The sequence below is a fragment of the Phaenicophaeus curvirostris genome, chromosome Z, assembly GCF_032191515.1.
Source record: "Phaenicophaeus curvirostris isolate KB17595 chromosome Z, BPBGC_Pcur_1.0, whole genome shotgun sequence".
NCBI lineage: Eukaryota > Metazoa > Chordata > Aves > Cuculiformes > Cuculidae > Phaenicophaeus > Phaenicophaeus curvirostris.
In genome coordinates this window covers 56,777,365-56,801,612 of record NC_091431.1, presented here as the reverse complement: position 1 = coordinate 56,801,612, position 24,248 = coordinate 56,777,365, and the positions used below count along the sequence as shown (strand labels likewise).

At 38.0% G+C, this 24,248-nt stretch overlaps 1 protein-coding gene across 4 annotated transcripts in view; it reads left to right on the top strand.

Annotated features, from left to right (window-relative positions):
• Positions 1-22,233, top strand: part of GPBP1 (GC-rich promoter binding protein 1) — a 31,635-nt gene extending 9,402 nt beyond the window's left edge. For 2 of the 4 annotated variants that reach the window (XM_069880189.1, XM_069880191.1), the window contains 10 exons: positions 5,482-5,601; positions 9,200-9,323; positions 9,820-10,043; positions 10,696-10,762; positions 12,966-13,150; positions 13,972-14,112; positions 14,599-14,772; positions 17,391-17,575; positions 20,396-20,498; positions 21,564-22,229. In XM_069880189.1, the coding sequence (XP_069736290.1) occupies positions 5,539-5,601; positions 9,200-9,323; positions 9,820-10,043; positions 10,696-10,762; positions 12,966-13,150; positions 13,972-14,112; positions 14,599-14,772; positions 17,391-17,575; positions 20,396-20,498; positions 21,564-21,722 (1,425 nt within the window). In that variant the 5' untranslated portion in view covers positions 5,482-5,538 and the 3' untranslated portion in view covers positions 21,723-22,229. Of the gene's footprint in view, positions 1-4,182; positions 4,202-5,481; positions 5,602-9,199; positions 9,324-9,819; positions 10,044-10,695; positions 10,763-12,965; positions 13,151-13,971; positions 14,113-14,598; positions 14,773-17,390; positions 17,576-20,395; positions 20,499-21,563 lie in introns of those variants that run through there. The other 2 variants (XM_069880190.1, XM_069880192.1) reach the window with 2 other exon arrangements.
• Positions 22,234-24,248: the final 2,015 nt, after the last annotated feature.

The following is a 24,248-nucleotide window of genomic DNA, read 5'->3' as shown; positions in this document are numbered from 1 at the left end:
ACGTCCGTAAGGGAAGACTTGCTTGCAGATATATGGGTTCTTCATGTCTGTCAGTATAGTTAGAGCAGTTTGTGGTAAATGTTCGTGTGGGTGCATACTGTCATTCATTCTGTTCAAATATGTTAAATATTTGGGAGTTTTAATGTTTTTCAATTTAATTCAAAAGTAGTCCTAAATTTCTGGAAGGCAGAAGTGTTCTTAAGTAAACTGCTGATCAGTGTTACCTATTTGCTTTACTGGCTCTACAGCCTTTGTAAAGGCAGCTCTAGTTTGATGTCAGTCTGGAAGGGTGTATCAAGTAAATTTTTAAAGAAGTCTGGTAATTTTATTAGTAACTTCAGTCATGAAATAGTGTGTACCTATTGGATTTGTAGATAGTAGAACCCGAGCAGAAGTTGCAAGTGCTTTGGGGACACAGAATGCAGGTATGTCTCAGACTGCTGAGTACAACTTAGGTAATGGACCTGAACAGCAGGAAAAAAAGATGTCAGATCTGGTAGGAGTCTTTCTAGTTATGGGATGTAATGCAGAATAACGTGATAGTGGTGGTTTTTGGTCTAACGTAGGTTAAAAAGGAGGCAAGGAACAAACTGATGTCTGACAACCTTAGGCTGGTTACAGGATGTTTGAGCATAGTAAATCCTGCAAGTGGCAGCAGAGTGGCCTTGATGACATCCCATTTTCACGTTTTGCGATCTATTTTAAATTTACAGAAAATATCTGTCTGAGAATGAAGAGTATCCTAGAGCTATTGAGTTTTTACTGGACCATCAAAACAGAGCTCATGCTTGTAAAAATGTTTTTAAACTAAAATACATACTAGGATAAGCTTATTGACAACCGTTTAATATTTTCATCAGTGATATAGAGTCGTAGAGGAGTGGGTCGTAGAGGAGTGGGTCGTAGAGGAGTGGGTCGTAGAGGAGTGGGTCGTAGAATAACCAGGTTGGAAGAGACCCTCCGGATCATCGAGTCCAACCATTCCTATCAAACACTAAACCATGCCCCTTGGCACCTCGTCCACCTGTGCCTTAAACACCTCCAGGGAAGGTGACTCAATCACCTCCCTGGGCAGCCTGTTCCAGTGCCCAATGACCCTTTCTGTGAAAAATTTTTCCCTAATGTCCAGCCTAAACCTCCCCTGGCGGAGCTTGAGGCCATTCCCTCTTGTCCTGTCCTCTGTCACTTGGGAGAAGAGGCCAGCACCCTCCTCTCTACAACCTCCTTTCAGGTAGTTACAGAGAAAAATGAGGTCTCCTCTCAGCCTCCTCTTCTCCAGGCTAAACAACCCCAGCTCTCTCAGCCGCTCCTCATAAGGCCTGTTCTCCAGCCCCTTCACCAGCTTTGTTGCTCTTCTCTGGACTCGCTCCAGAGCCTCAACATCCTTCTTGTGGTGAGGGGCCCAGAACCGAACACAGTACTCGAGGAGCGGTCTCACCAGTGCCGAGTACAGAGGGAGAATAACCTCCTTGGACCTGCTGGTCACACTGTTTCTGATCCAAGCCAAGATGCCATTGGCCTTCTTGGCCACCTGGGCACACTGCTGGCTCATGTTCAGTCACTGTCAACCAACACCCCCAGGTCCCTCTCCTCCAGGTAGCTTTCTAGACAGACTTCTCCTAGTCTGTAGCTCTGCACAGGGTTGTTGTGCCCCAAGTGCAGGACCCGGCATTTGGCCTTGTTAAACCTCATGCCATTGGACTCAGCCCAGCTGTCCAGCCTGTTCAGATCCCTTTGCAGAGCCTCCCTACCCTCCAGCAGATCCACACTTCCACCCAGCTTAGTGTCATCTGCAAACTTGCTAAGGGTGCACTCGATGCCTTCATCCAGGTCATTGATAAAGACATTGAACAGAGCTGGACCCAGCAGTGAGCCCTGGGGAACCCCACTTGTCACTGGCCTCCAGCTGGATTTCACACCATTTCCCACCACTCTCGGGGCCTGGCCAGCCAACCAGTTTTCCACCCAGGAGAGTGTGCGCCTGTCCAGGCCAGAGGCTCACAGTTTCTCAAGCAGAATGCTGTGAGAAACTGTGTCAAAGGCTTTACTGAAGTCTGAGAAGATACATCCACAGCCTTTCCCTCATCCAGCAGCCGAGTCACTTTGTCATAGAAGGCGATCAGGTTAGTTTGGCAAGACCTGCCTTTTGTGAACCCATGTTGACTGGGCCTGATCACCCGTTTCTCTTGCATGTGCTTCATGATAGCACTGAAGATCACCTGTTCCATGACTTTCCCTGGCACTGAGGTCAGACTGACAGGCCTGTAGTTCCCTGGATCCTCCCTGCGACCCTTCTTGTAGATGGGCACAACATCAGCCAGCCTCCAGTCCAGTGGGACTTCCCCAGTCTTCCAGGACTGTTGGAAGATGATGGAAAGGGGTTTGGCCAGCACATCCGCCAGCTCCTTCAATACCCTTGGATGAATCCCATCCGGCCCATAGACTTGTGGGTGTCTAGTCGGGCTAGCAAGGCTCTGACCACCTCCTCTTGGATCACGGGAACCTCATTTTGCTCCTCTGGCTCCTGGGTTTGTACACAGACGGAACGACCCTGCTTACAACTAAAGACTGAGGCTAAGAAGGCATTAAGTACCTCAGCCTTTTCCTCATCCCCTGTCACTGTTGTTCCTTCTGCGTCCAATAGGGACTGTATGGTCTCCCTAGTCCGCCTTTTATTATTTAGACAGTGAGATCAAGTGCACCATCAGCAAGTTTGCAGGTGACACCAAGCTAAGTGTTGCAGTTGTCACATTGGAGGGATGGGATGTCATCCAGAGGGACCTAGACAAGCTGGACATGTGGTCCTGTGAGAACCTCATGAGTTCCAAGACCAAGGTGGGGAGGAACTTCTTACAAGGGCGTGTAATGATAGGAAGAGGGGAAATGGCTTTAAATTGGAAGGGAGAAGATTTAGATTGGACATTAGGAAGAAATTCTTCACAGTGAAGGGTTGTGAGACACTGGCATAGGTTGTCCAGGGAAGTTGTGGCTGCCCCTTCCCTGGAGGTGTTCAAGGCCAGGTCGGATGGGGCCTTGAGCAGCCTGATCTAGTGGGAGGTGTCGCTTCCAACCCAAACCATTCTATGATCTTTTTAAAAAAAGATCTTAATATTTGTCCTTTTCTGATCTGCTGTTTGTTTCCCAATTTAATGGCTAGGATATTTATGCCTGTTATGAGTTAATGAGTAAGGTTTAATAATGAAAATGCTTGCATTTTACCATGTCCGATTGCCAGACCAGTGGGTTATGTAGCCAGATGAGAGAAAGTGTTTTCTTGACTTTGGTCATATGGAGGTCAATATCCTCAGCAGTCACTTTCTTGACAGTCTTTAGCTGAAAAGCCATGAGAATCTTCAGAGTAATGCTCTAAAAATACATCTGTGGTTTTGCTACTGCTGTTCTTGTAACTAAACTACCTGAAGAGTTAGGCCTAAAAGTGTTTGTGTGGGTTCTTTTTTTTTTTTAAAAGGCTTCTTGAAATTTAAAGATGTTCTGCTGCTGACTTTGCCTCTGATTATTGTGAAGTTTTTGACACAGGCCTGTCTCTAACGCCTCATTATACTGTTTTACTGGAAGGGGGTTGACTCATCTGACAGTAGTGCTATCAAACACCTTTTTAGAGATTTAGTTGGAGAACTGAGAACACGAGGAAGACTAGCATCTGCTTCTAGAATAATTACTGCTGAGAAAAAATACACAGCCAGCATCAGTGAGCTGTAGACAGAGCTATTTTAGAAACATATCTGGAGGTGATGATGTTGTGCTGATCTTCCAGTACTGATACCTGTCTTGGTCTTTTCTAAAGATTTCATGATTGTCCTGCTTAGATATGAAATGTGTGTCTGACAGAAGGAGAAAAGGAAATATTCTTGCTATGGTCTGCTCACATTTAATTTGCCGTTTCTTAATTTAGCATCTTTCATATTGGTCCATCTGTGAACATATTTCTGTTTCTATATGGTTGCTGGACATGACTAATCAGTAAAATTGAACTTGGTTCTTGTGAGAAATAGAGGCCATTTTTGTGATGGTTCTGTGACCCTGAAACTTGCCTCTTTTTTTTTTTTTAATTTATTTTATTTTATTCACTAGTCTGACATAATTGGAGTCTTTAGAAAGTTTCTCTAGAACTTCTGTTGAGGTTCATTTAGAAGAGAGTGTTGGATGATTTCAACAGAGTAATTCGTAACAAGTTTTTTGGGTGAGATGTATGTTTAAACTTGTTTCTATTTGTTTGTAGTAGATTTTGTGCATCTTACCTTACAGTTTAACTTTGGTATCAGAGATACCTAAAAATCTTAAGTATAAGCTCACAGCATAAAAAAGAAGAGGCAGCTCAACTGAAGAGTGCAGTGTAATGGTTACAGATCTGTTAGTCTTTGTTTTAGAAGCTGGACCATTCTCCTCTGTCACTGGAAATCTGTAGTAGCCTAGTTGAGGCCAGAATGTTATTATAAGTATCAATTATCGCGTTCAGATCCACAGCTCTTACTAATATTTAATGCACATTATAGCAGCCTTAGATTGAAGTTAAATACATCTGTGCTCACTGACTAATGGATCAGCACTCTTGTGCAGAGATTGGAATAAATGTTTATTTAGGTATCCCTATAAAATGCGTGTGGGTGTTTGCTGTGTTTTTGCAATGTGAATGTCTAATAATGTGTGTATGATGCTTAAAAAATTATTTTTGAATCATTGGCAGTTTTGTAGGGTCTAGCTGCAGAGTGTGACTCGGATACCATTATAGTTCAGGCAGTGTTTCATCCATTTTTCCCCTTTCTGTGCTGTAGTTCAGCTTTAAATTATGGAGTTCACGTTATCTTGAGAGGTGTTTTTCTATCTGTGGGGAGGGGAGGGCATGGTGTAGAAAAAGTGTTCTTCAGTTTTAATCTTAAGCCATCGCCTTCTCTTACCCATTTTCACATTAGAGAATTCTGCTGGACTGATGTGGTTTCTGGACATGTAGACTGTTTCCTTTGCATCTAGAGATAATGGGATTTGTGCTGGCCTTTAGCATCTGTTTTGTTTCACAAGGAACCTTAATATGGCCTCTGAGATTAGCTTCTAGGGACTAATTAAAAAAATGAGATTCTAGGAAGCTAATGAAGTAGCTTCTGAAATCTATCCTACATTGCACCAGAGAACATGTTAACAAGCTAATTGTGCCACAGCTTTCTGGATCAGACCTTATATGAGATGATTTATACCCTTTTTAAGAGGAAATAAAGGAAGCGATGTTTCAGTTGTATTTCCACAATACCTGCAATATAGTGGATTAGTGTGACACTGGTGATAAAAGAACAAATGCGATGCTGTAAATGAGGTGAGGGTAGTTAGATTCTAACTAACTGCCAAATCTGTGTGAGAAGAGTAATACCAGAAACTAGAGGGGAAATAATGATAAAACACCATAAATGTAATGCTCTTGCAACATAAGCATCTGAAAAGTACTCTTTTCTTGTTTTTTTCCAATTACAGGGACTTGCCATGAGGTGCTGAAGCCTTTTTTCATTGATTTGGAGAGACTGGACCTAAATGGCGCAGTATGACTTTGCTCCAGCCTGGCTTAATTTACCTACTCCACCATCAACAAGTAAGGTATGTTCTGTGTTGTTCTTAGACAAGTGCAAATCTCGTAACTTCAATCATAGGAAAAATATGAATCGCTTTTTGAATAGGGTGATGGGAGATGATATCTAGCAAGTCTTGCTGTTGTGAGTTAAGTTGTTAGATATTGATTGTTAGTCTTTTAACTTCAGTAGAGTTTTTTCTTGAGCAGCTGAGTTTGTGGAAAGAAGCATGGCCATGTTATCAGAGCTGTTGTTGGATTAAGATTGCCTTCATCAGGAGTTTAAAATGAATTATTGTATTTTGTGCTGGAAGTACCAAGACAGAAGTATGTACCTGATGTTCTTGCTTCTGGTGTTGCTCTGCATCCTGTGTGTTTTAGAGAAGTGTTATTCTATCATCCAAATGATTAAAAAAATGCTTTTGAAATAGACCTTCTGAAGTCACTTGATCTTACTTCTGGTGGTGCTTTCAAATAGTTGTGCATCTTCACTTTAATAGTTTCAACCAGACTGCTGTTATTCACTTTATGCGATAGAACAGTTAGCTTGGAAACAGGAAATAGCAGTCTCTGAATCGCTGGGATTTGTAGATATTCTAGAAAGTCCCAAGTATGCCTCTTTCATAAAAGTTTCTCTTTCTGGCCTATCCTTCCATTCTTTCTTAATTTGTGTGAATGCAGAGGCAGCATTGGGTATTGCGGGCTTCTGTCATCTTGCTTTATTTGTGGACCTGCATTCTCTCTTGAATGCAATACTCGTATCTGCAGCTGTGAATGGTGTTGCCTTACTTAATTGTATTTATTTCAGTTTCAGTCTTTCATGTCCATGGAAGTTGTTTTGCCTATAACTCTTTATTCAACAAATTAGGAAAATCAATGGTGATCACCTTCAAAATAGTTCCCTTCTGACTTGACACACAGCTGCACATGGTGCAGCCAATGTTCAAACCAATTCCACAGACTATTTTCTGTAAGACTGTTGAGGATCTCTGACATTTTTGCTTTTACATCTACCAATAAAAAATGGGTTCCTTTGAGCCCCAACTTGATCTTTTGGGAAGTGATGGGAATTGCGGGGAGCCAAGTCTGGAAAACAGGGTAGCTGCTCAAGCATAGTGATGTTGTTACTAGCTAAAAACTGCTTCACAGACAAAACATTGTGGACTGGTACATTGTCTTTGTGTTAACTTGCTGTTAACCCAACATTTTCCGACTGAGGGTAAGAAAAAGTCTGTATTTGAACATGCTTTCACTCACACTGAGTGATTAAGTTGAGCCTTGTCTCTGTGATGGGTTAGAACATGTTCTTTAGCCATCTCTTTGCCTCTGCACTTCCAGTCTTGGTTCCTGAGCTGTAGGGTTAGTCTTGTCTTTTTGTGTTGGACCTCATATAGGGAGGTTGCAGACAAACTGATAAACTCAGGTTTTGCAAGCTGTCTTTTATTTCATATTGAGGAATAAGACTATGTTTACCTCAAAAAAAATCTGTTTTGCTTTCTTTATTGTTTGTCTGAACCTAGTAAGATAATTTCTGAACTTCACAGAAATTGCCAATAGCTTTCCTGTTGATTAGGAAGTTTATTGTCATCTCTGCCACAAGAGGCTTGATAGACTGATACCTCCATCATGTGGGGGAAATGTGAACTGCATGTTTGATTCATTACATCAAGTAAAATCCAAACGCTTCATATAAAATGTTGTCAGTTATACTTTGTGAAAATGTGATTGTTTTTCTAAGTTCATACAAAAATAAAAGTTAAACCCCAAAAGCAACATTAGAAAGATGTTTTATGTATATTGAACACATGACTCATATCTTCTAAAATTTCTTTTATGATCAACAAATCTGGAGCTTTCTGAAATTTTTGGCAGCTTATTCAAAATTTGTTTACAAGAATTTGTATTTTACTTAAATATCGAGATTCATTTTAATAATCTTTGAACTACTTACGTATGTTCTCGTGGTTTTCTGTTTTTTTTTTTCTCTCTAGATTTGTCAAGGAAGTAATTCCCTTCCCAGGTCGCAAATTTAGAAGGAAATCCCTTTTCGCTTAAGTTCTGCACAGTTTGGAAATACATGCTTTTTATTTTAAACACACCTGTTGCTTAATTTGAGCTTGAATTCTAAGCAGTGAATTTTGAACAGCGCGTTGAGCTTTCGTGGGGCATTGTCAATAGAGCTTCAGTATCACTTTTTGTGTGACTGTGGGGAGTGGCACAAGGAAATAATTTTATTCAACATATTTTCTGCCGTAGTTAAACCTACTACTTTTAAACCTATTTCCTCCCCTCCCACTTACTTTTATCAATTTAAATATATTAATATAGCTTTATTTGATATTAATGAATAATAACTGCTGAAGTAGTCTTTAGGTGTTCATTTTCAGGCATGTACCACTACTGCTGTGCTTTTTTTCTTGAATGTTACTCAGTCTGGAGAGGGAGTGATTTTCACGTGGTGAAGCTGATACTTTGGGCACAGTAAAGTTCATATTCCCTGCAATCATTAAGCTTAGGTTGCTGACACAGTACATTCCCACACAGCTGTGCATTTATGTATTTGTAGCTATTGCAGCCCTGGGATGTGTAGGATCTCTTGTACATGTGCTATACAAGGGCCATGTATGCACACAGTAGGTCTGGTGGGAGGGGAAAGGGACTTGCTCTTCATATGCATCGAAGGCTGGCTCCTTCAGTGGCAGGGATGTGCTGCACAGTCTTCTGCTGCCACTCACTGGGCAGTGTGTGGTGTGTACAACAGTCCAGCTAAGCACTGCTTTTGCAGAATTAAAATTACTTTTCAATTTTGAAGATGTAACAGCAAAAGAAGTGTTGTATTAAAACAGTAAAGCCAGATAGAAGTAATACGGAAGACAGCTGCTGTACAACTTGATAGTTCTTGGTTTAATCCCTTTATGTGTGAGTTCTAGTCAGAATGTATTTTGATCTGAGTGCTATTCTCGGTATAAGATTTTAGTTTACGAAGTACTTCCTGCCAATACATTATCAATTTACTACTTTAAAATTTCTACAGTGCCTCCTTATAAGCTGATAATTTGAAATAAGTTTTTGCATCTCTACATTTTGACTCTAGGTTTTGTTTGTACTTCATAACTAGTTGTATTTCTGTTATAAAGTTATTAAACCTGAGCCTTTTTTGGGTACAGCTGCCTCTGTTGGAAGTGACTCCTTGCATTCTGCACAATGCACCTGTGTAGTCTGTGACCACTCAGATAAGATCCCAGACTTCTGCCTTCCAGAGTGATCTCCCATACTTTCTTACCTTTTTTTTTTTTTAATTTTTCCTCTGCTGCAGCATGTGTTACTGTGCTCTTTTCTGCTGCCAAAACAAAATAGACACTATTTTTTTTATCTTGTATCACGAGCATGATCCTTGGTGCTGTTTCAGTGTCCTGGAGTGGAAGATACAGCTTCCAGTTTGCTAGCATGGGACATGATCATGTAGCTCTGAACACTGCATATTCGAGGACTGTTGCGTTATCTGTTGTTCAGTTCTTTCAAAAATGTATTGTATATACCATGAGTAACATGCACATTACAGTTATGGTAATTCAGTTTTGCTATTAGTCGCATATCTTATGCCTGCCATTTGTGCTTTTTTTTCAGTCATCACTTAACTTTAAGGAACATTCTGAAAATATTTCATGGACAGAGAATCATTATGAAGCAAATTGCAGAAGACACAACTCTTCAGATGGGTTTGATCCTAGCATTGGACAGCCTAATGGAGGTATAATTTAGCTTTCATGGAATATTCTGAATATGTTAACATTATTGCTTTGTAGAATTCTGACTGGATGAGTCTGGTGGTAATAGTTCTTTTATGATACATTCTTATTCTGTAGTAAATTAGAAGTAGTGGAAAAAGAGGTCTTCTGAGAGAGGATCAGATGACTAAGGGTTGGTTAAAGTAGAATCATAGAATAGAATAGGTGAAGTAATGTGACTCTAGATGTGTTTCTCTCGAATAGCAGTGTGGGGTTAATATTCTGGCTAACAAGATGTGAATAGGCAGCCAGAAGAGGAGGCTAACTTAGTTGTTTGTTGATCTACTATCCTATTTCTATAGCACTGTTCAGTAAGATTATTCCCTGCTGCTTCTGTTTAATGTGCTATCACTTCCCAGAGTATAGAGCTGCTTAACTTCCCTAATGATTTTTGCAGAAGTAGGATATTCTTTTAACACTGTTCATAATTATGTTTCTTTAAATTTAAAAAAATCTAAGGATATTTTGGAAGAAAAGAGAAGAATGGTTGGCGTTCACAAGGCAGAAATGGTGCAGAAAATATAAACCATCGTGCAGGCTATCATAGTGGAGGTTCCCGTGCTCGTACCAGCACTTTTCACTGTGGAAAAGGCCAAGGACTGCATGAAAACAATGTGCCTGACAATGAAACTGGGAAAAAGGAAGACAAAGAAGTACCCAAACACTTTGAGGCTGAGGATTTTGTAAGTTAATTGTAATTATAATAAACAAGGTTTCATTGTTTCTACAAGTGCCAATTTGTCCATTACATGCTACTTCATGAGATTTCACCAGTTTCAGATCATCATATAAGGGATTACCCTTCCCATAGGTAAGAAAGTGTTAGTCATTTGTCCACTAACTTGTTCCGTTTATATCTGTTTTTTATCATTATATGTATGTTATTGTCACTTAAGTGTTTAAGTGAAGCTACCATTGGGTTCCACTTTACTATGACATCTGTATATATTAAATTCTACACAATTACCTTACTGGAAATCCGAAGTACTAACAGCGTTATTTTTCTGCCAATGGACCTTTGAGATCTCATGCTTTAATCTAGAACTGTAGGATGTAAGAGGAAGGGTGAGCTTCCTCTTTGAAAAAACATGCACTCTTTTATTTTTGCTCTCTGTGGACAACTCATGTAATGGTATTGACTGCTGCCTGAGGTGTTTTGTTGTAGAAGACAAACAAGTGAACATGAACCTATTTGATTTCCAGGGGAAAGAACCTAGTCTGTTTAAAAGTCTTTGATGGCAGAGATCATTCTACCGATATTATTGTGATTTTTTTATTTTATTGGTCCTAGATGTCAAGATTTATTTTTTTAATAATGGTAAAATTTTCTTTCAGCCATCTTTGAACCCTGAGTATGAGAGGGACCCAAACCAGAATAAATCTTTCACCGCAGGTGTGTGGGGTGAGTATTTTCTATGTTTTTAAATGTAAAAACGTAGCAGAGGTCTGAAGTTGTTTTATTTGAAACGTAGGATTTTTTAAAAATTATAAAGGTGTAGATTTGAATTACAAATGTATAGATTGAAACTGAGGAAACTTCAATATTATTTCAATTTAAATGTATTTTTTGTTAGAGAGGTAACACTTCTATTTGAATATCTACCTGTCTGTAAATGCAGCCACAACTAGGATTCTTCCCCAGAACAAGTATTCATGTTCTTTTGTAAGGATGTCAAGAATTTATCTGTATTTATTTATTTAGCCTTTAGTTTTGAAACGAAATCTGTTGAAAGATGAGTCACTTAAACTACTGATGTGATTGTTAGCTGCAGACTTCTTAAAAGAATGCTCCTGACTGATGAGAGCTGTTGGAAGATTTTGGAGAAAAACCTAGGAGGGCTGAATAGAGCAAGTTAGCTTGCAGAGGTTTAAAGTCTCTTCTGGAAGAAACTATCTTGAGCTCTTGGTGATGTTTCTGAATTACTTCTAACAAAGCCAATACTGAGAGTGAGCCTTGAACTGAGCTGTAGTCTAGGATTGTTTTATTGTCCCTACCTGCTTGAATTTGACTATCATTTAACAGTTTTATGGGCTGTATGTAGCTCACTCTTAAGAAAGTGGCGGCTTTAGACTGCGCAGATTTTAAAACAATAAATTCACTCAAAATGAGAACCTTTTTCTTTTTGAAGAAGTAACTTCAGTTAGAACGTAAGAGCTAATACTTAAACTGTTGCTAATACTGAGATCTGAAGCTTCCTGCTCTTTTTAAATGGTGCTTCAGTTTACTGATTTTTTCATACTTCCCCAGTATGTTTTGCTCTCTTAGGTAACAGAAATATCTAATTGCTAAGAACTTCTGCAGGAGCCTAAACCGTTGTGCTCTTTTCCAGTTTTGTATGTTAGCAGCTTTCATGTGAAAGTCAGGAAGTACAGTTACCTTTCAATTAAAGAGCAACAGTAAATAAATTCTTTACTAATCAAATTGGGAAAAATTGTCAAGCAATTTGAGTGTTTTACAACCTTTGTAGCGCTGTGGCTGTAGCTGCTGCATGATGTCTCTCAGTTTCATCTGAAGGAGGGCAAACTTTCCAGGATTTTGGATATTACTTTTTGCAAGCAAAGAAACAATTCTACTAGCTACATAAAATCATGGAGTGCTTTGGGTTGGAAGGGACAGTCTCCCTCTAATACCTGTTAAAAATGTATACTTCTGTTAGATTCCGTTTTGCCTTATATATGTGCAGCAAGAGCATGCAAGTATTACTGAAAGTCTTCCATAAAGTTTGTTGAAAGCCAAGTGTACAGTTATCATGAACATTATGCAACAAAGCTTGATTCACCTATGCTTTTATGCTATTTTGTTTTAAATGTAGGATGTGATGACTGTGAAATAGAAGTGTTTGCAGGGAGAAAGGAGATAATCTTGACAAAGGCTTTTAATGCATCATTGGAATGCATATACAAAGAAAAAGTGGGTTTTTTACTTTTTGAAAATATTTAGAGCTATTTGTAATAGATGTTCCTTAAATCTGTTAGGTGATAATTACTTGGTATGACAGCTGACTTTGCCTCTTAGTTGGGGCTCTCTTGAACATGGAAGTTTTGTAAGCGTCATGTGTTCTGCTATGCGCATCTGAGGCACAGAGTGAGAAACCGGCCATTGCTGTGGTCTGGAGTAGTACACATCTCTTGTTTCATGTTTATAGAGCCTTAGTAAGAAGCATTTGTCTCTAAACTCAGCTGTTAATAAAAGTGATTATTCTGCTAATACCTTCAAAGGGATATAGGAAAACCATAATCTCTTTTGAAGAATTGGTGACATATCAACAACTAATAACATTTGGTTTTTAGATTTACAAATAAGAACTGTGTAGCTAGCTTCTTTGAAAAATATCTGTGCTTCCTGAAAGGAAAATACAAGCATTGTCAAGTGAAATATTTTACAAATGATGATTATGGAAAGTGGAACAGAACCTGTGTTTATCCAGATTTCCACAGCGCGTTATCTGTTATCTGTGAAACTAATACTGGACTAAGGTCCTGATTTACGCCTGTTTTCTCTGGATTGTGTAGCTATCCAGTGCCCTATAAATTAGAAACTTAACAAGGTAAACACGCTCATATGCATATATGGGTATATGCACACACTTCTTTTTTTTTTCCAGAGTACCCTTTGAATCTTAAATCTAGATCTCCGAGAATGCAGGTCATTAAAAAGGGGAGTACAAAAGAACTGCAGATATCCAGATTCCCAGTTTTAGGAAGTCTTCATTCACAAGCAGTAAGGAATGGAACTGGCACAAGTGTTTATAAAGGAATAGTCCCTAAACCTCTTAATCCACCTGTAAAGGTGAGTCTTGGGTGTCTGTGGTATGACCAACATGCTGAAAAAAATTGTGCGGTAATTCTGAGTGTGCTGTATTTCACTTCTGAGAGTACTGTTTGCTAGAGTATTATGCTTTTAACTCTTGCTAAGTGCAGCGTATCGCAAAAATGAACAGGAACAACTTTTATCTCATTTTTCCTTTTTAAGCTGTACTGTATTTGTGTCTCTCTTTTTCTGATTTACATTTTTTGAGAAGTCCAAGGGCTGTCCAAGTGAGAGTGAAAAGGATGTTTTTAACTTGCAGAGTAGCGGTGCCTTTTATATACACTATTTTAAAAGAAAAATAGATACTCAATGCAGAGGTGTAGTTGGCATAAAAATAAGTTTAGAATTCATCCCAAATATTGATAGAGGTGATGTTGCAACCTGTAATTGTCATTCTGGTCCCTTCCAAAATGCATTTTTCCATGTTCATATTTCGATTTTTGTTTCAGGAATTTTTATGTGCTCCTGAGAGCATATGATGGAAGTTGTTCTTAACTTTATAACATTACAGATTTCAACAGCTGAAAGTAGTGGTTTTAGTCTTGTATGTTGATTCTTAGTACCTCAATACGAGAGTCTTAATTGTTTCAAAATGGTAGTCTTTATTTAAAAAAGTGTGAAGAGTATTTGTGAGTGGGTGAGTGTTCATAAAGTCTACTTTTCACAAGGAAACGGGTGTTTGCACTAAATTATGGTTGTAGTTGTGATTTGCTTTCACTTAATCATTTATCTGAAAATTCCTGAAAAGAATCTTGTTGTAGGTAATGACTCTTTAAAGTTCTGTTTAAATTTTTGTTTAGCCCACGCAGTGGAAAATACAAGCAAAAGAAAATAAACTTGGGAATCCATTTCCTCATGAATCTGCATATGGTGTTGGCAGTTTCTGTCCTTTCAAATCAGCTGCCAAGGTGCTTACGGTATCACAAAATTCAGTGAAAGAGGTAAAGCAATATTTGTGTTTTTTATCAAATCTAGGAAGTGTTTAATTTTGATTAGATAAGGCAATCATTAAGTTTTACGCAGAATTGTATTAAATAAGAGTTTTCAAGTTAGTGGGTGGGAAGTATGGAAGGCATACCACTGACCTTTAAGTACTGCACAGTTTGCTTGTGGGTTTGATTTGGAGTAAAAAAAGGTGCATTAGGAAGTGTAACCTGATGGGTTTCGACTTTAAAACTGGTAATGGTATGATACATTTCAGAAGGTCCACTGTTTGCTTGTTAGCACTCTGCCATAAACCTGCATCTTTGGGTTTACATGTAAGAACTGTATATACAGAAATACAAATATGGTCCCTCTGCTTTTGATTGTGGATGTATGTGAAACCTGAAACTAAAAGGTGCTGGGGTGGACTATGTCTTTTTGTCTCCATTCAAAGCGTTCTAAATGAATATTCTATGACTCTTTCTTCTTCTGACTCCTGTTAGTGTAATCGATCAAATACTTCATCTCCTGTTGACAAAGTTGGTCAACCTAGTTTAATGAAATTAACGAAATTGACGAGAATGCGGACTGATAAGAAGAGTGAATTTTTGAAGGCATTGAAACAAGATAGAGTGGAAGAGGGTCATGAAGATGAGAGTCATGCTGGGCAAGAGAAGGTAGTTTTGCTTGTACCTATTGTAGATCCAGCTGTAGTAGTTTTTAGACAAACCATAAACCACTTTTGATGTGGCTATAAACAGCTGTTAAGTTTTGGTCTTCTATCTCTAAATGAAGAAAAGGAATTAGATTTTGATGAATTTGAAAAATTGTTTCAAGTACTACTTGACTTCAGTGATGCTTAATAGTTTTTTCTTTAGTTTCTGAGGTATCTATTAATATATGTTCATAACTAAGGTACATCTGTGTCTTTAGGAAAAATAAAAAAAAAAGAATTAAGCTTAGTATACTAACTTCATCTTTGTGGAGTGCAGTATTTCACACCTTGGCGGTTAGTTATCCTACAAAACAATAAATGGAAAAACTTGGTTCTGCTTCTCAAACCATTTCCTTTCCAATTAGAGTGTTTAGATAGCCAGGAGTTCTTTATTCTTAGTCTAGTCATAGAAGCAATAGTTCAGTTTATGCATGTAAGAGGAACATGTTTTTACTTCCTAACTGAGAGAACATGGAGGCCTCTACTGTCTGTATATAATAGGTGCCGGGTTTCTTTCAGTCTTGATTGGTTTATACAGTGCTTAGCTGGCACCTGAAAATATTTGTGTCAGTGCTACCAGCCACCAACAAGCCATAAGTATAGTTATTATACGTAGTCCAAATGAGGATGAATGTTGCATTATTCAGGATCAGGTGATGTCAAACCTATTCACTGTAAATGAGCATTTTAAACTGTTTTAACAAACCAAACTAACCACATAAATTACAAATCAGCCAGATAAATAAGTGGTTTTGAGGAATTTTTATTCAGATTTGGAGATGTGAAAAAAGAAACAGTGGCAGTGTGTATTGCTCATAAAAGTAAGATTGATTTTTATGACCCTGTTCCTGTTACAAGCAAAATGAAGTCTGCTGTAATGGTACTGTACGATATAGCTGTATGTGTGAGATAAAGGTCTGCCTTTTACCATTAGGCATTCTGTGACACTGGAGATGGGTGTTAAGGGTAATGTCACTCATGTATGTTTAAGAAATACACAAAGATTTTGAATTAAGATTAAAAAGATACTGGGAAATACCGTCTTGAGCTTCAGAATTCTGAATTTGGTGGGGGTTTCATTTCCTGAAATGGCTACAGGTTCAAAATATCTCTGACGTGTCAAGTGTGTTTGGTTGTCATCTTGTGCACAGCTGATGTTTTCAGAAGGAAGTGTATTTAAAACAAAAAAAACAGAACAAAAATCAATTAAAAAACACCAAAATACCTTTAATAGTGGAAGTTATAATGTCCTTGGGCAGGTCTGTTAAGATGTAGTCTGGAGTAGATGTTGGTAAGTGCATGGTTCCTTTTTCCTGCCATTGCTCTTTCACTAATAGATGTGAAAAGGTGTTAAAAAACCCATGTAGCTAATATTTGTCCTACTTCCAACATTCATTTTAATGATCATCATCAGAAGACATGGTGTGCGACTGAGTGGATGACAAGGTAGCTGCACAACAGTTTTCTATAATGTGTTCCTTTTGATGGAATTTTGAGGGCTGCAGTGACAGATTTCACCTCTGAAATAACAAGGCAAATCATTGTTAGCACTTAAATCTTGCTTGGCAGTTTTGCCCTATATATTTAAATAGTTTAATATTTTTAGGAATTCTGTTTGATAATCTGAGATGCATGCTTCAGCTGTATAATTTAACAGTTTAATGCATCTTTGCTGGGATACTTATTGTTAAGAAATTCTTGCTGAGCGTTCTGAAATACCTGGAAGCATACAACACTGAGTGGGAGGGAAACTATGATGATTGTCTTGACCTGGGACTCTGAATTGTGGTTTTTACAAGTGCATGACTGTCTGACAATGTTTCTACTCTCCTCTTTGTTTTTACAGACTTCTGAGGTTATTTGGCTTCTTACTAAACAAAAATTGCAGGTTGCTGAATAAGTAGAATAAAAAGAAACATTTCTGGTCTATAGGACTGAAGAGCTTTTAATATTTGAGTGAATCTGAACAGTTGGCTTTCTAAATAAACTCTCTTCCTAGTTCTTATTTCATGGCTAGTAAGTTACAGTTGCTGTTAACAACAGCCTGAGAAACTATGGTTAGTGCATGTGTGTAGAGAAAGTTGTCTGAATTTAAAGAATGCTGTGCAGTCTGCCTGAGCTTTTGGCAGATGATTCTGCTTGTTAAGGTGTGGTGTCTGTGAACTGCCCCTTAAACTAAGGAAACTTGAGGACTCATGCTTTCAAACTTCTTCTGACACGTGTGGCTCTGATATTTAATTAGGAACATTATTTTTGAGTTCAACCTGTTCTTTCTCTAAGTATGAAAGGCAGCTTAAGCTTCAATTTTAAGATGTTTGAAACTGTGTAGAAAGAAGTTTGATGCAGAGTATGGTAATTGCTTTCTACATGACTTGTTCAGTGGCATAACTCAAGATATCCGTGGTATCCAGGCATTGCAAACTCTAGAAGTATGAACCAAATTAATATTAGCCGAAGGAATATTAAGTACCTCCATTTAAACGTAAATTAAATGGAATCACTGAATTCCAACACTTGCAGACATTTACTTATGAATGGAATTTACTTTCAAACTTTGTAACATATAACTATTTTTAACAGGATGATGAATCCTTTAACTTGCGTAACAGCAACAGCCCTCATCGTGAGAGAGATAGAAACAGAAACTTCGAAAATGAAATTCCACAAGAGAATGGCAATGCTTCAATTACATCTCAACAGATCATTCGATCATCAGGTTTCCCTCAGACAGTTGTTCTTTCAAGCTCGCTTGAGGCAGAGCATAGGTACGTACTTCGTATGATATAGAGAGTGTTTCTTCATGGTGAGTGAGCATGTCATAAATTCTCACTAGTTTGGAAGTCAGAATGTGAAAACTGAGAACACATGAAATGCTTACATAGTACTGTCAAAGTTTAACTTCTAGACATGTAATAATTTAACGTGGCATTTACTTTGCTTCTAGTGGAGTTGTGAACTAACTTAAACTTGCTTTACTAAAAATTCAGTATATTTCCTCATAAAGAAATAAAGCAAACTGCCTAGTGACTTAATTTCTCTGATTTTAGTCTATGTGTCTAGGAGGAACAATGCATGTAATTGGTATTGATAATAACTTTAAATACTGCATCTTACTTAAAACTCAGTGAGTTCTTCCTCACTTTTTAAGTAATTAATTACTTCTATAGCTGTCTAGTTGTCACTGTCAGTGATATCGCAAGACAGTGCACTGGAAATAAAGAAAGTAACTTCAAGAAAGGATTGAAACCGTTCTAGTGTATCATAAAAGTAATGGCAGTAGCAACTGGTGGAGTTGAGAATGATGCTGCTGGGAGATTGCAGCTCAGTCTGGAGATAGGCATGTCACAAGCTCTGTCAGATTCTTACTCTTTCTGGCAACTACAGAATTACAGTCACAGATTAGATAGAATTTTTTTTTTTTGTGATAGACTTTATGAATACATTAGACTAGAGAACTTTCATTTTGTATTACTTGCAGAGGAGACTTTAATGACATTTTATCACTCACAAGTATGAAAAGTGACATTCACACTGCTCTTTTCCTCTTGTTCCACCATTGGCTATGGAAGCGGAAGTCTTTGGCCAGTGGAGGCTGCTGCTGACATTTTTTGGCTAGAAGATAGGAGTCATAGGAGTCACTCTCATTTTTCAATTCAAATGACTTTGAAGAGCCTTCATAGTATTTCTGGGCAAGTATTTTTTTGTGGTATCCCAGAGAGGCCATGTCTCCATATGGTCCCAACGCTTTAGCTGTGACCTCGGCACACATTTAGGCAGATATTGTGGTAAACTGGACTTGAAGCAACTAGCTTAACTCACAAGATTCTTGTGCATGCCTAGTAACAGTACTGGCACAGTTTGTACAAAATAAATCTGGGAAAGTTTCCGTCATGCAGGTATCCTGTTGATGTTGAGTTGGCAAATCTGAATCTTTTTTACAGTTTATGCTTGTAACAATTCTAGAAGCCTTATGTAATTCTAAAAGGACAGTGGTCCTGCTAACTTTAGGCAATGTTACTTCAAAGTTAATTAGTCATTGCTCTGAATTTTATTTATGTTAACAGAACCTCTGTAACTATTCACGCTTTTGTATATAACACTGTTAATGTCTTAGCTTGCGTGCAGTAAATCTGTCTAACTGAAATTACTGTTGCCAAAAATATAACCATAATGGAACTGCGTTTGGCATTTCAAATCTTTATCTGCATTTGTCTACACAAATGCATATATTCTCTTAAAAAGAATTTTGGATTGCTTGCATATTATTTCTGCTCAATTCTGAGTATTTCATTTTTTGGGGCTGTGCATTGTCCAGTTCAGGTATTGTCTATGATAGAACATCTAATTTCCATTTCTGTTTTTGTCCTGCTAACTATTTTAAAGGTATAATTCTCACTTTCTCCTTCTACAATTCCACGATTTTATCAGGGCACTAACAACAGACATTGGTGTAATTGGTCACTTGCAGGTTTGTCCAATACACACCCATTGTATTGAGACCTAGAGTTCTTTGTGGGGAGGGTTATGTTTTTTTGATGACATGTGGCTAAATGAAGTACCTGGCGCATGATGTGAGCTGTGAGTTTGTCTTACTTCCTTGTTCTAATGTATTTCTCATTTTTCAGCTCCAGGGGTCAGTTTCTTGTGTCACTTCTGGCATATGCTTTTTATATGCTTTGTATATACTTACTTTAGAAACCTCTTCATTTTTTTATGAAATAGCTTTAACCTCCTTTAACATTTAAGATCAACAGATGCATCATTTGCCTGAAGAAAGTGCTGATCCTTTTGGTAAAAACTTTGCAGCAAGAGAACTTACTATCTTTTTTTTTAAATGTCTGAGTGTCCTTGTCCTGGTATAACCCCTGTTTTCACAGCATGTAAAACTGCTTTCTCCTGCTTAGATACTGCTGTCCCACTTTTGGAACCAGCTAAAAACACATTGATTATTGCATCTTTGGATAGCTCAACCTTAGTCAGGAGAGGAATCTGTCTATTGCTTCTTTCCCTACCCTTTTCCCCAAACCCACTCCAAATTGTAGTCTGTCAGTGCTGAAATATCAGCATGTGCCATTGGTTGAGACTCAATTGCAAAGAAGCCTTTCCTGGCTCTGACATTAGCATGTGCTAGAAAAAAGAGGCCGTTACATCCTTAACTGGTTCCCATGGAGGGGCATTGCCAGTATGTCTCACGGCTGTTCTGTTACCCAGGAAAAAGTGCAGATTCCCTCACTCTGAGTCTTTGTTTCTTCATACCATTTTTGAGGGGATGCACGGCTGTTCCACCAGAGCAGTTATGCAGAGGAAATACATTCTTATTTTTCCACCTGGCACAGATTTCTCCCCTTAAAATGAAGGTACAGTTTTTACCACTTGTAATGGTAATGTAGGGTCATCTGTGAAGCACCTAAAAACTTCCCAACTGATGTACTTGTTACTTCTATGTAAGAGTTTGTTAAAAAACCCAACAACTATGGACCAATTAATCCATTTGCTACAAGTCTTGAGACACACATGTAGGCAGAGCTTGAATTGTGTGGGTGTGTGTAGCAAATTCCTTAATATTGTCCTTTTTAATTTAAAAGGTTGTTAAAGGAGATGGGCTGGCAGGAAGACAGTGAAAATGATGAAACATGTGCTCCACTAACAGAGGATGAGATGAGGGAGTTCCAAGTCATTAGTGAACAGGTAACAATAAGTTAACGTTCCATTATCAACTTGTAGTTGCTTCCCTAAATGCCTACCTTTCAGGATTATCTGCAGTGATTTTGATGGTTTTGGATGTTACTATTCCAATATTGTGCTTTTGGAAGAATAATTGCTTTAAAAAGATAGGGGAAAAGTGCTTATTGTAGGTAAGGCCTATACTAGAAATATCAAGGGAAGGGCAGGTGAGTGCGGCTGAGTACTACCAGAAAAGCTGGAATTAGAATTGCACAGGCTTTCCAGCTCCTCAGCTTAGCCTGAGAAAAGGAAATTTTCTTTCAGTCTTTTCATGCAGTTTCTTTGGTTCTCTGAAATCTGAACTTTGTCTCTTTGAAATTAGTTCATTAGTAACAAAATTTGAAAAGAAAATCTGGTCTTGACTTGTGTATCTGATGGGGTCAGTGAGGAGAAGCTGGAAGGTAGAATCTTGAGCAATGTTAAATTTGAACTTCTGATATTTACATAGGTCTAGTCATATACCTATTAATTGGAGTATTTGAAATATAAAACTCTTAAATGGTTGGCTTACTGCCCAGCTTCTGCACTATCTGTAGAAATGTAGTAATTCCTTTCTTGTTGTAGAATCAGTTGTTTCCTTTCTCTCCAGTGTCTTTGGCTTTCCAACTGCATCAGGTAGACAGGTTGGTATAACTATTCCTTCCTACTGCATCTACTCTTTCAAACTCCTTTATCAAAGACTTCACCCTTTTTAGCACAGATGTTTGCAGAACTGTGGAAGAAGGGACTGCATTACAGCAGAGGACATGTGGGAGGAGGGGTCACTGGGGCAAGATATCTGAAGCTGGTGAGAGGAATGTAAACTCACAATGACCGCAGGAGCTTAGTGCGATTGGAGGTACTTGAATACAGGCGATTGGCCCAGAAGTGAAGGCTCTTAAGAGCTTTTTCCTTTCTTGTGTGTATGTAAGAAGGTAGTGCCGTGGATCTGCTGTAGTGTAGAGATGAAGATGTAGAGAATGTTGAAGTGCAACAGATGTTGTGTTTAGCTTTTTCTTTCTCTAAAAACATCCCGTTTTCTCATTTCAGTTACAAAAAAATGGTCTTCGGAAGAATGGTGTTTTGAAAAATGGCCTTATCTGCGGTTTCAAATTTAGCCCCTGGAAAAAAAGCAATTTCATACCTGCTCTGGAGAATGAGGATTCTGAGACAAGCAGCAGTGATACATCAGATGACGATGATGTGTGAAGACTTCTGTTGCATCTGTAGAAGCCTATTTTGATTTCATGAAAATTTGGGGATATGTTATCCAAAAAAAGATTTCTAATTTATGTAGTAACATACCTGCTAGAGGAAGAATTATATGACTTTTCTTTGAAGAAAGACGGGAATGTCGTGTTGGATGTGTTGAACATTACTATAATTTCTTTGTAAACGAATGTTGTAGAATGAGGACTTGGGTTGACCCAGCATTGACTTTCTTCGTCACTGAAGCATTTCTGACTAGCAGTGTGACAATGTAACAAATCAGACTTCCTCATTTAATAATAAAACAAAGAATTCTGTAACGTCTTGCAAAGCTTCTGTCTTAAAATATCCAAGACTACAAGGGGGAAAAGGCAGCTTCACACAGTGTTTTTCTTGCCAAGTCAATTGTTTCATACAGTAGAAATCCTTGAGTCCAGTTTGTAGGCAAAAAGGACAATGTGGCATGTTGGCTAAAATAAGCAAAGTGCACTAAAGCTCTTTTTACTGTGCTGCTTCTTCCACACAAATGCCCTTTATCGTTTGTAGTGTAGTTGTTACTAACTGAAAAAGACCCTGATGTTACAGTTCCAAACTTCTAAAGTTAACCTTTAAATGGAAAGCTTTATGAGGTATTGCCAGACCCAGTATTCTCACCGTGAGCACGTCTTGTGGGAAAATAAGCACTTTGATTTTACCATTCACATGCATAAAAATAATTACAGTGACTGGACTTGTCCACTACATGGAAAAGAAACTGAGTTGAGAGTATTATCTCAGTGCATAGCATGAAGGGTATTGTTTTTAAATCTAGTAAGTTTTGTTTGCCTTGATGTTAAATTCATATATACTGTGGCAGCAGTGACTGCATAGAAGTATTTATACCACCAGATCTTACCTTTGTAGTAGCAGAAGTATATCTATGCAATAAGCATCTGTTTTGCTTACTTTGTGTCAAACTTTTTTTTTGTGTTCACGCATTTAAAAACCGATATTGTATTATTTGTGGTTTTATGTGGTTCATTTTAGTTCTTAAAATAATTTCCCCCATGTTTGTACAAGCTATATAGCATTAATTCGTAAGCACAACTGCTCGTGGAGGCGTCACGTATATATCAGAATATAATATTCTGATATATATTCTGATATATATTCTTATATATAAACATTCCCCTTTCAAGATTTTTTTGAATTTTATTATGTCTTACAATAAGTAATTTGTAATTTAGAACTCTAAAGCAAAAATATTTATAAAGCTGAGCTTTTGTCTTTATTTAACTTTAGGAAAAAGTGTTTTTTCACAAGGTAATATCTACCTGCTTTGGACTAAAGGTAGTATGTTTCTTTTTATTCTCACTTTTATTACTTCAAATAGATTTCTGTTCGTGCAATGGGCATGCAAATGTTCATGTAGCTAATTTTGGCACTCCAAATATGTCATTTTCTCATCTAAATCTAAGAGGATAATAATGCTCCATATCAGTAATGAAGTTTTTCATACCTTTATGCCTTACACATTATTGCCTTCCCAGCTTCTGCAGGTTTTCTTATGAACTTTGATGTCTTGGTGTAGTATCTTTCTGTTTTGTTTTTTACATCCTATGAACAGAATCTTCTGCCTATCATAATTACTTAGTGGAATGTGAATACGCTATTTTTATTACTGGGTGAAAACTTTTTTGCCTTGGTATTACTCAAAGTGGGATTTAGATATTTTTCCCCTCCTTTATCCAGGTTGCCTACAAGCATAGCTTCTGTAATTAATGATTCAGGAAGATGCTGTAAATAAAGAATTGTTATACGAAATATGTAGACTTCGGAAGTTTACAGGTTCTAATTGAGCAAATTTGCTGTAGGCAAAGTAGAAATAATAGTTATACTTAGTACTTCTGTTGCGAGTTTGTATCGTGAAACTCCTAATTGAAGCATTGGTTATAACTGAGCAAAGAAGGTAGCAGGAATTGAGCAGTGATTTTGCTTTGTAAAATTAAACGCTTTCTCACAGCCTTTGTAACTTAAAGAAAAGAAGCGAGTGGTGGCTTTTCTTTTATCTTCTGTGTTGTTTATCCTGGCTCCATACATACGACGCAATCACTCCGAGTTTGTATTACAAAAGTCTGGTGTGTTCCATACTGTGGCTTGATGTGTAGTTATGTAGGCTTAACCAACTGATACTTCTAGGTTCAGTTCTAGTCCTATGCAGTGCTGCAGTTTGCTAGTTCAGAGACTCATGTCAGAAGTCCTCATAGCCCTTAGCTTATATGGTTATCTGCCTGCTCTGTTACATCAGTTTGCTGTTCACACCAGAATGGAAGTGGGGAAGCTTTGATTTCCACTGAGGAATTGGATTGCCTTGTGTTATATTTACTGAAGGCAAGGCTGAATAGTAGACTGGTTCTCTTTTTGTCCACCTTAAGAAACACTATGTTTAGTCACTCACTGAGGAAATCTGTTTTCAATTGAGTTTGTTTTTTATTTTCTTGGGAAGTGGCACTTGAAACAAAGTTTGGTTTTCATGTTTTACTTCCA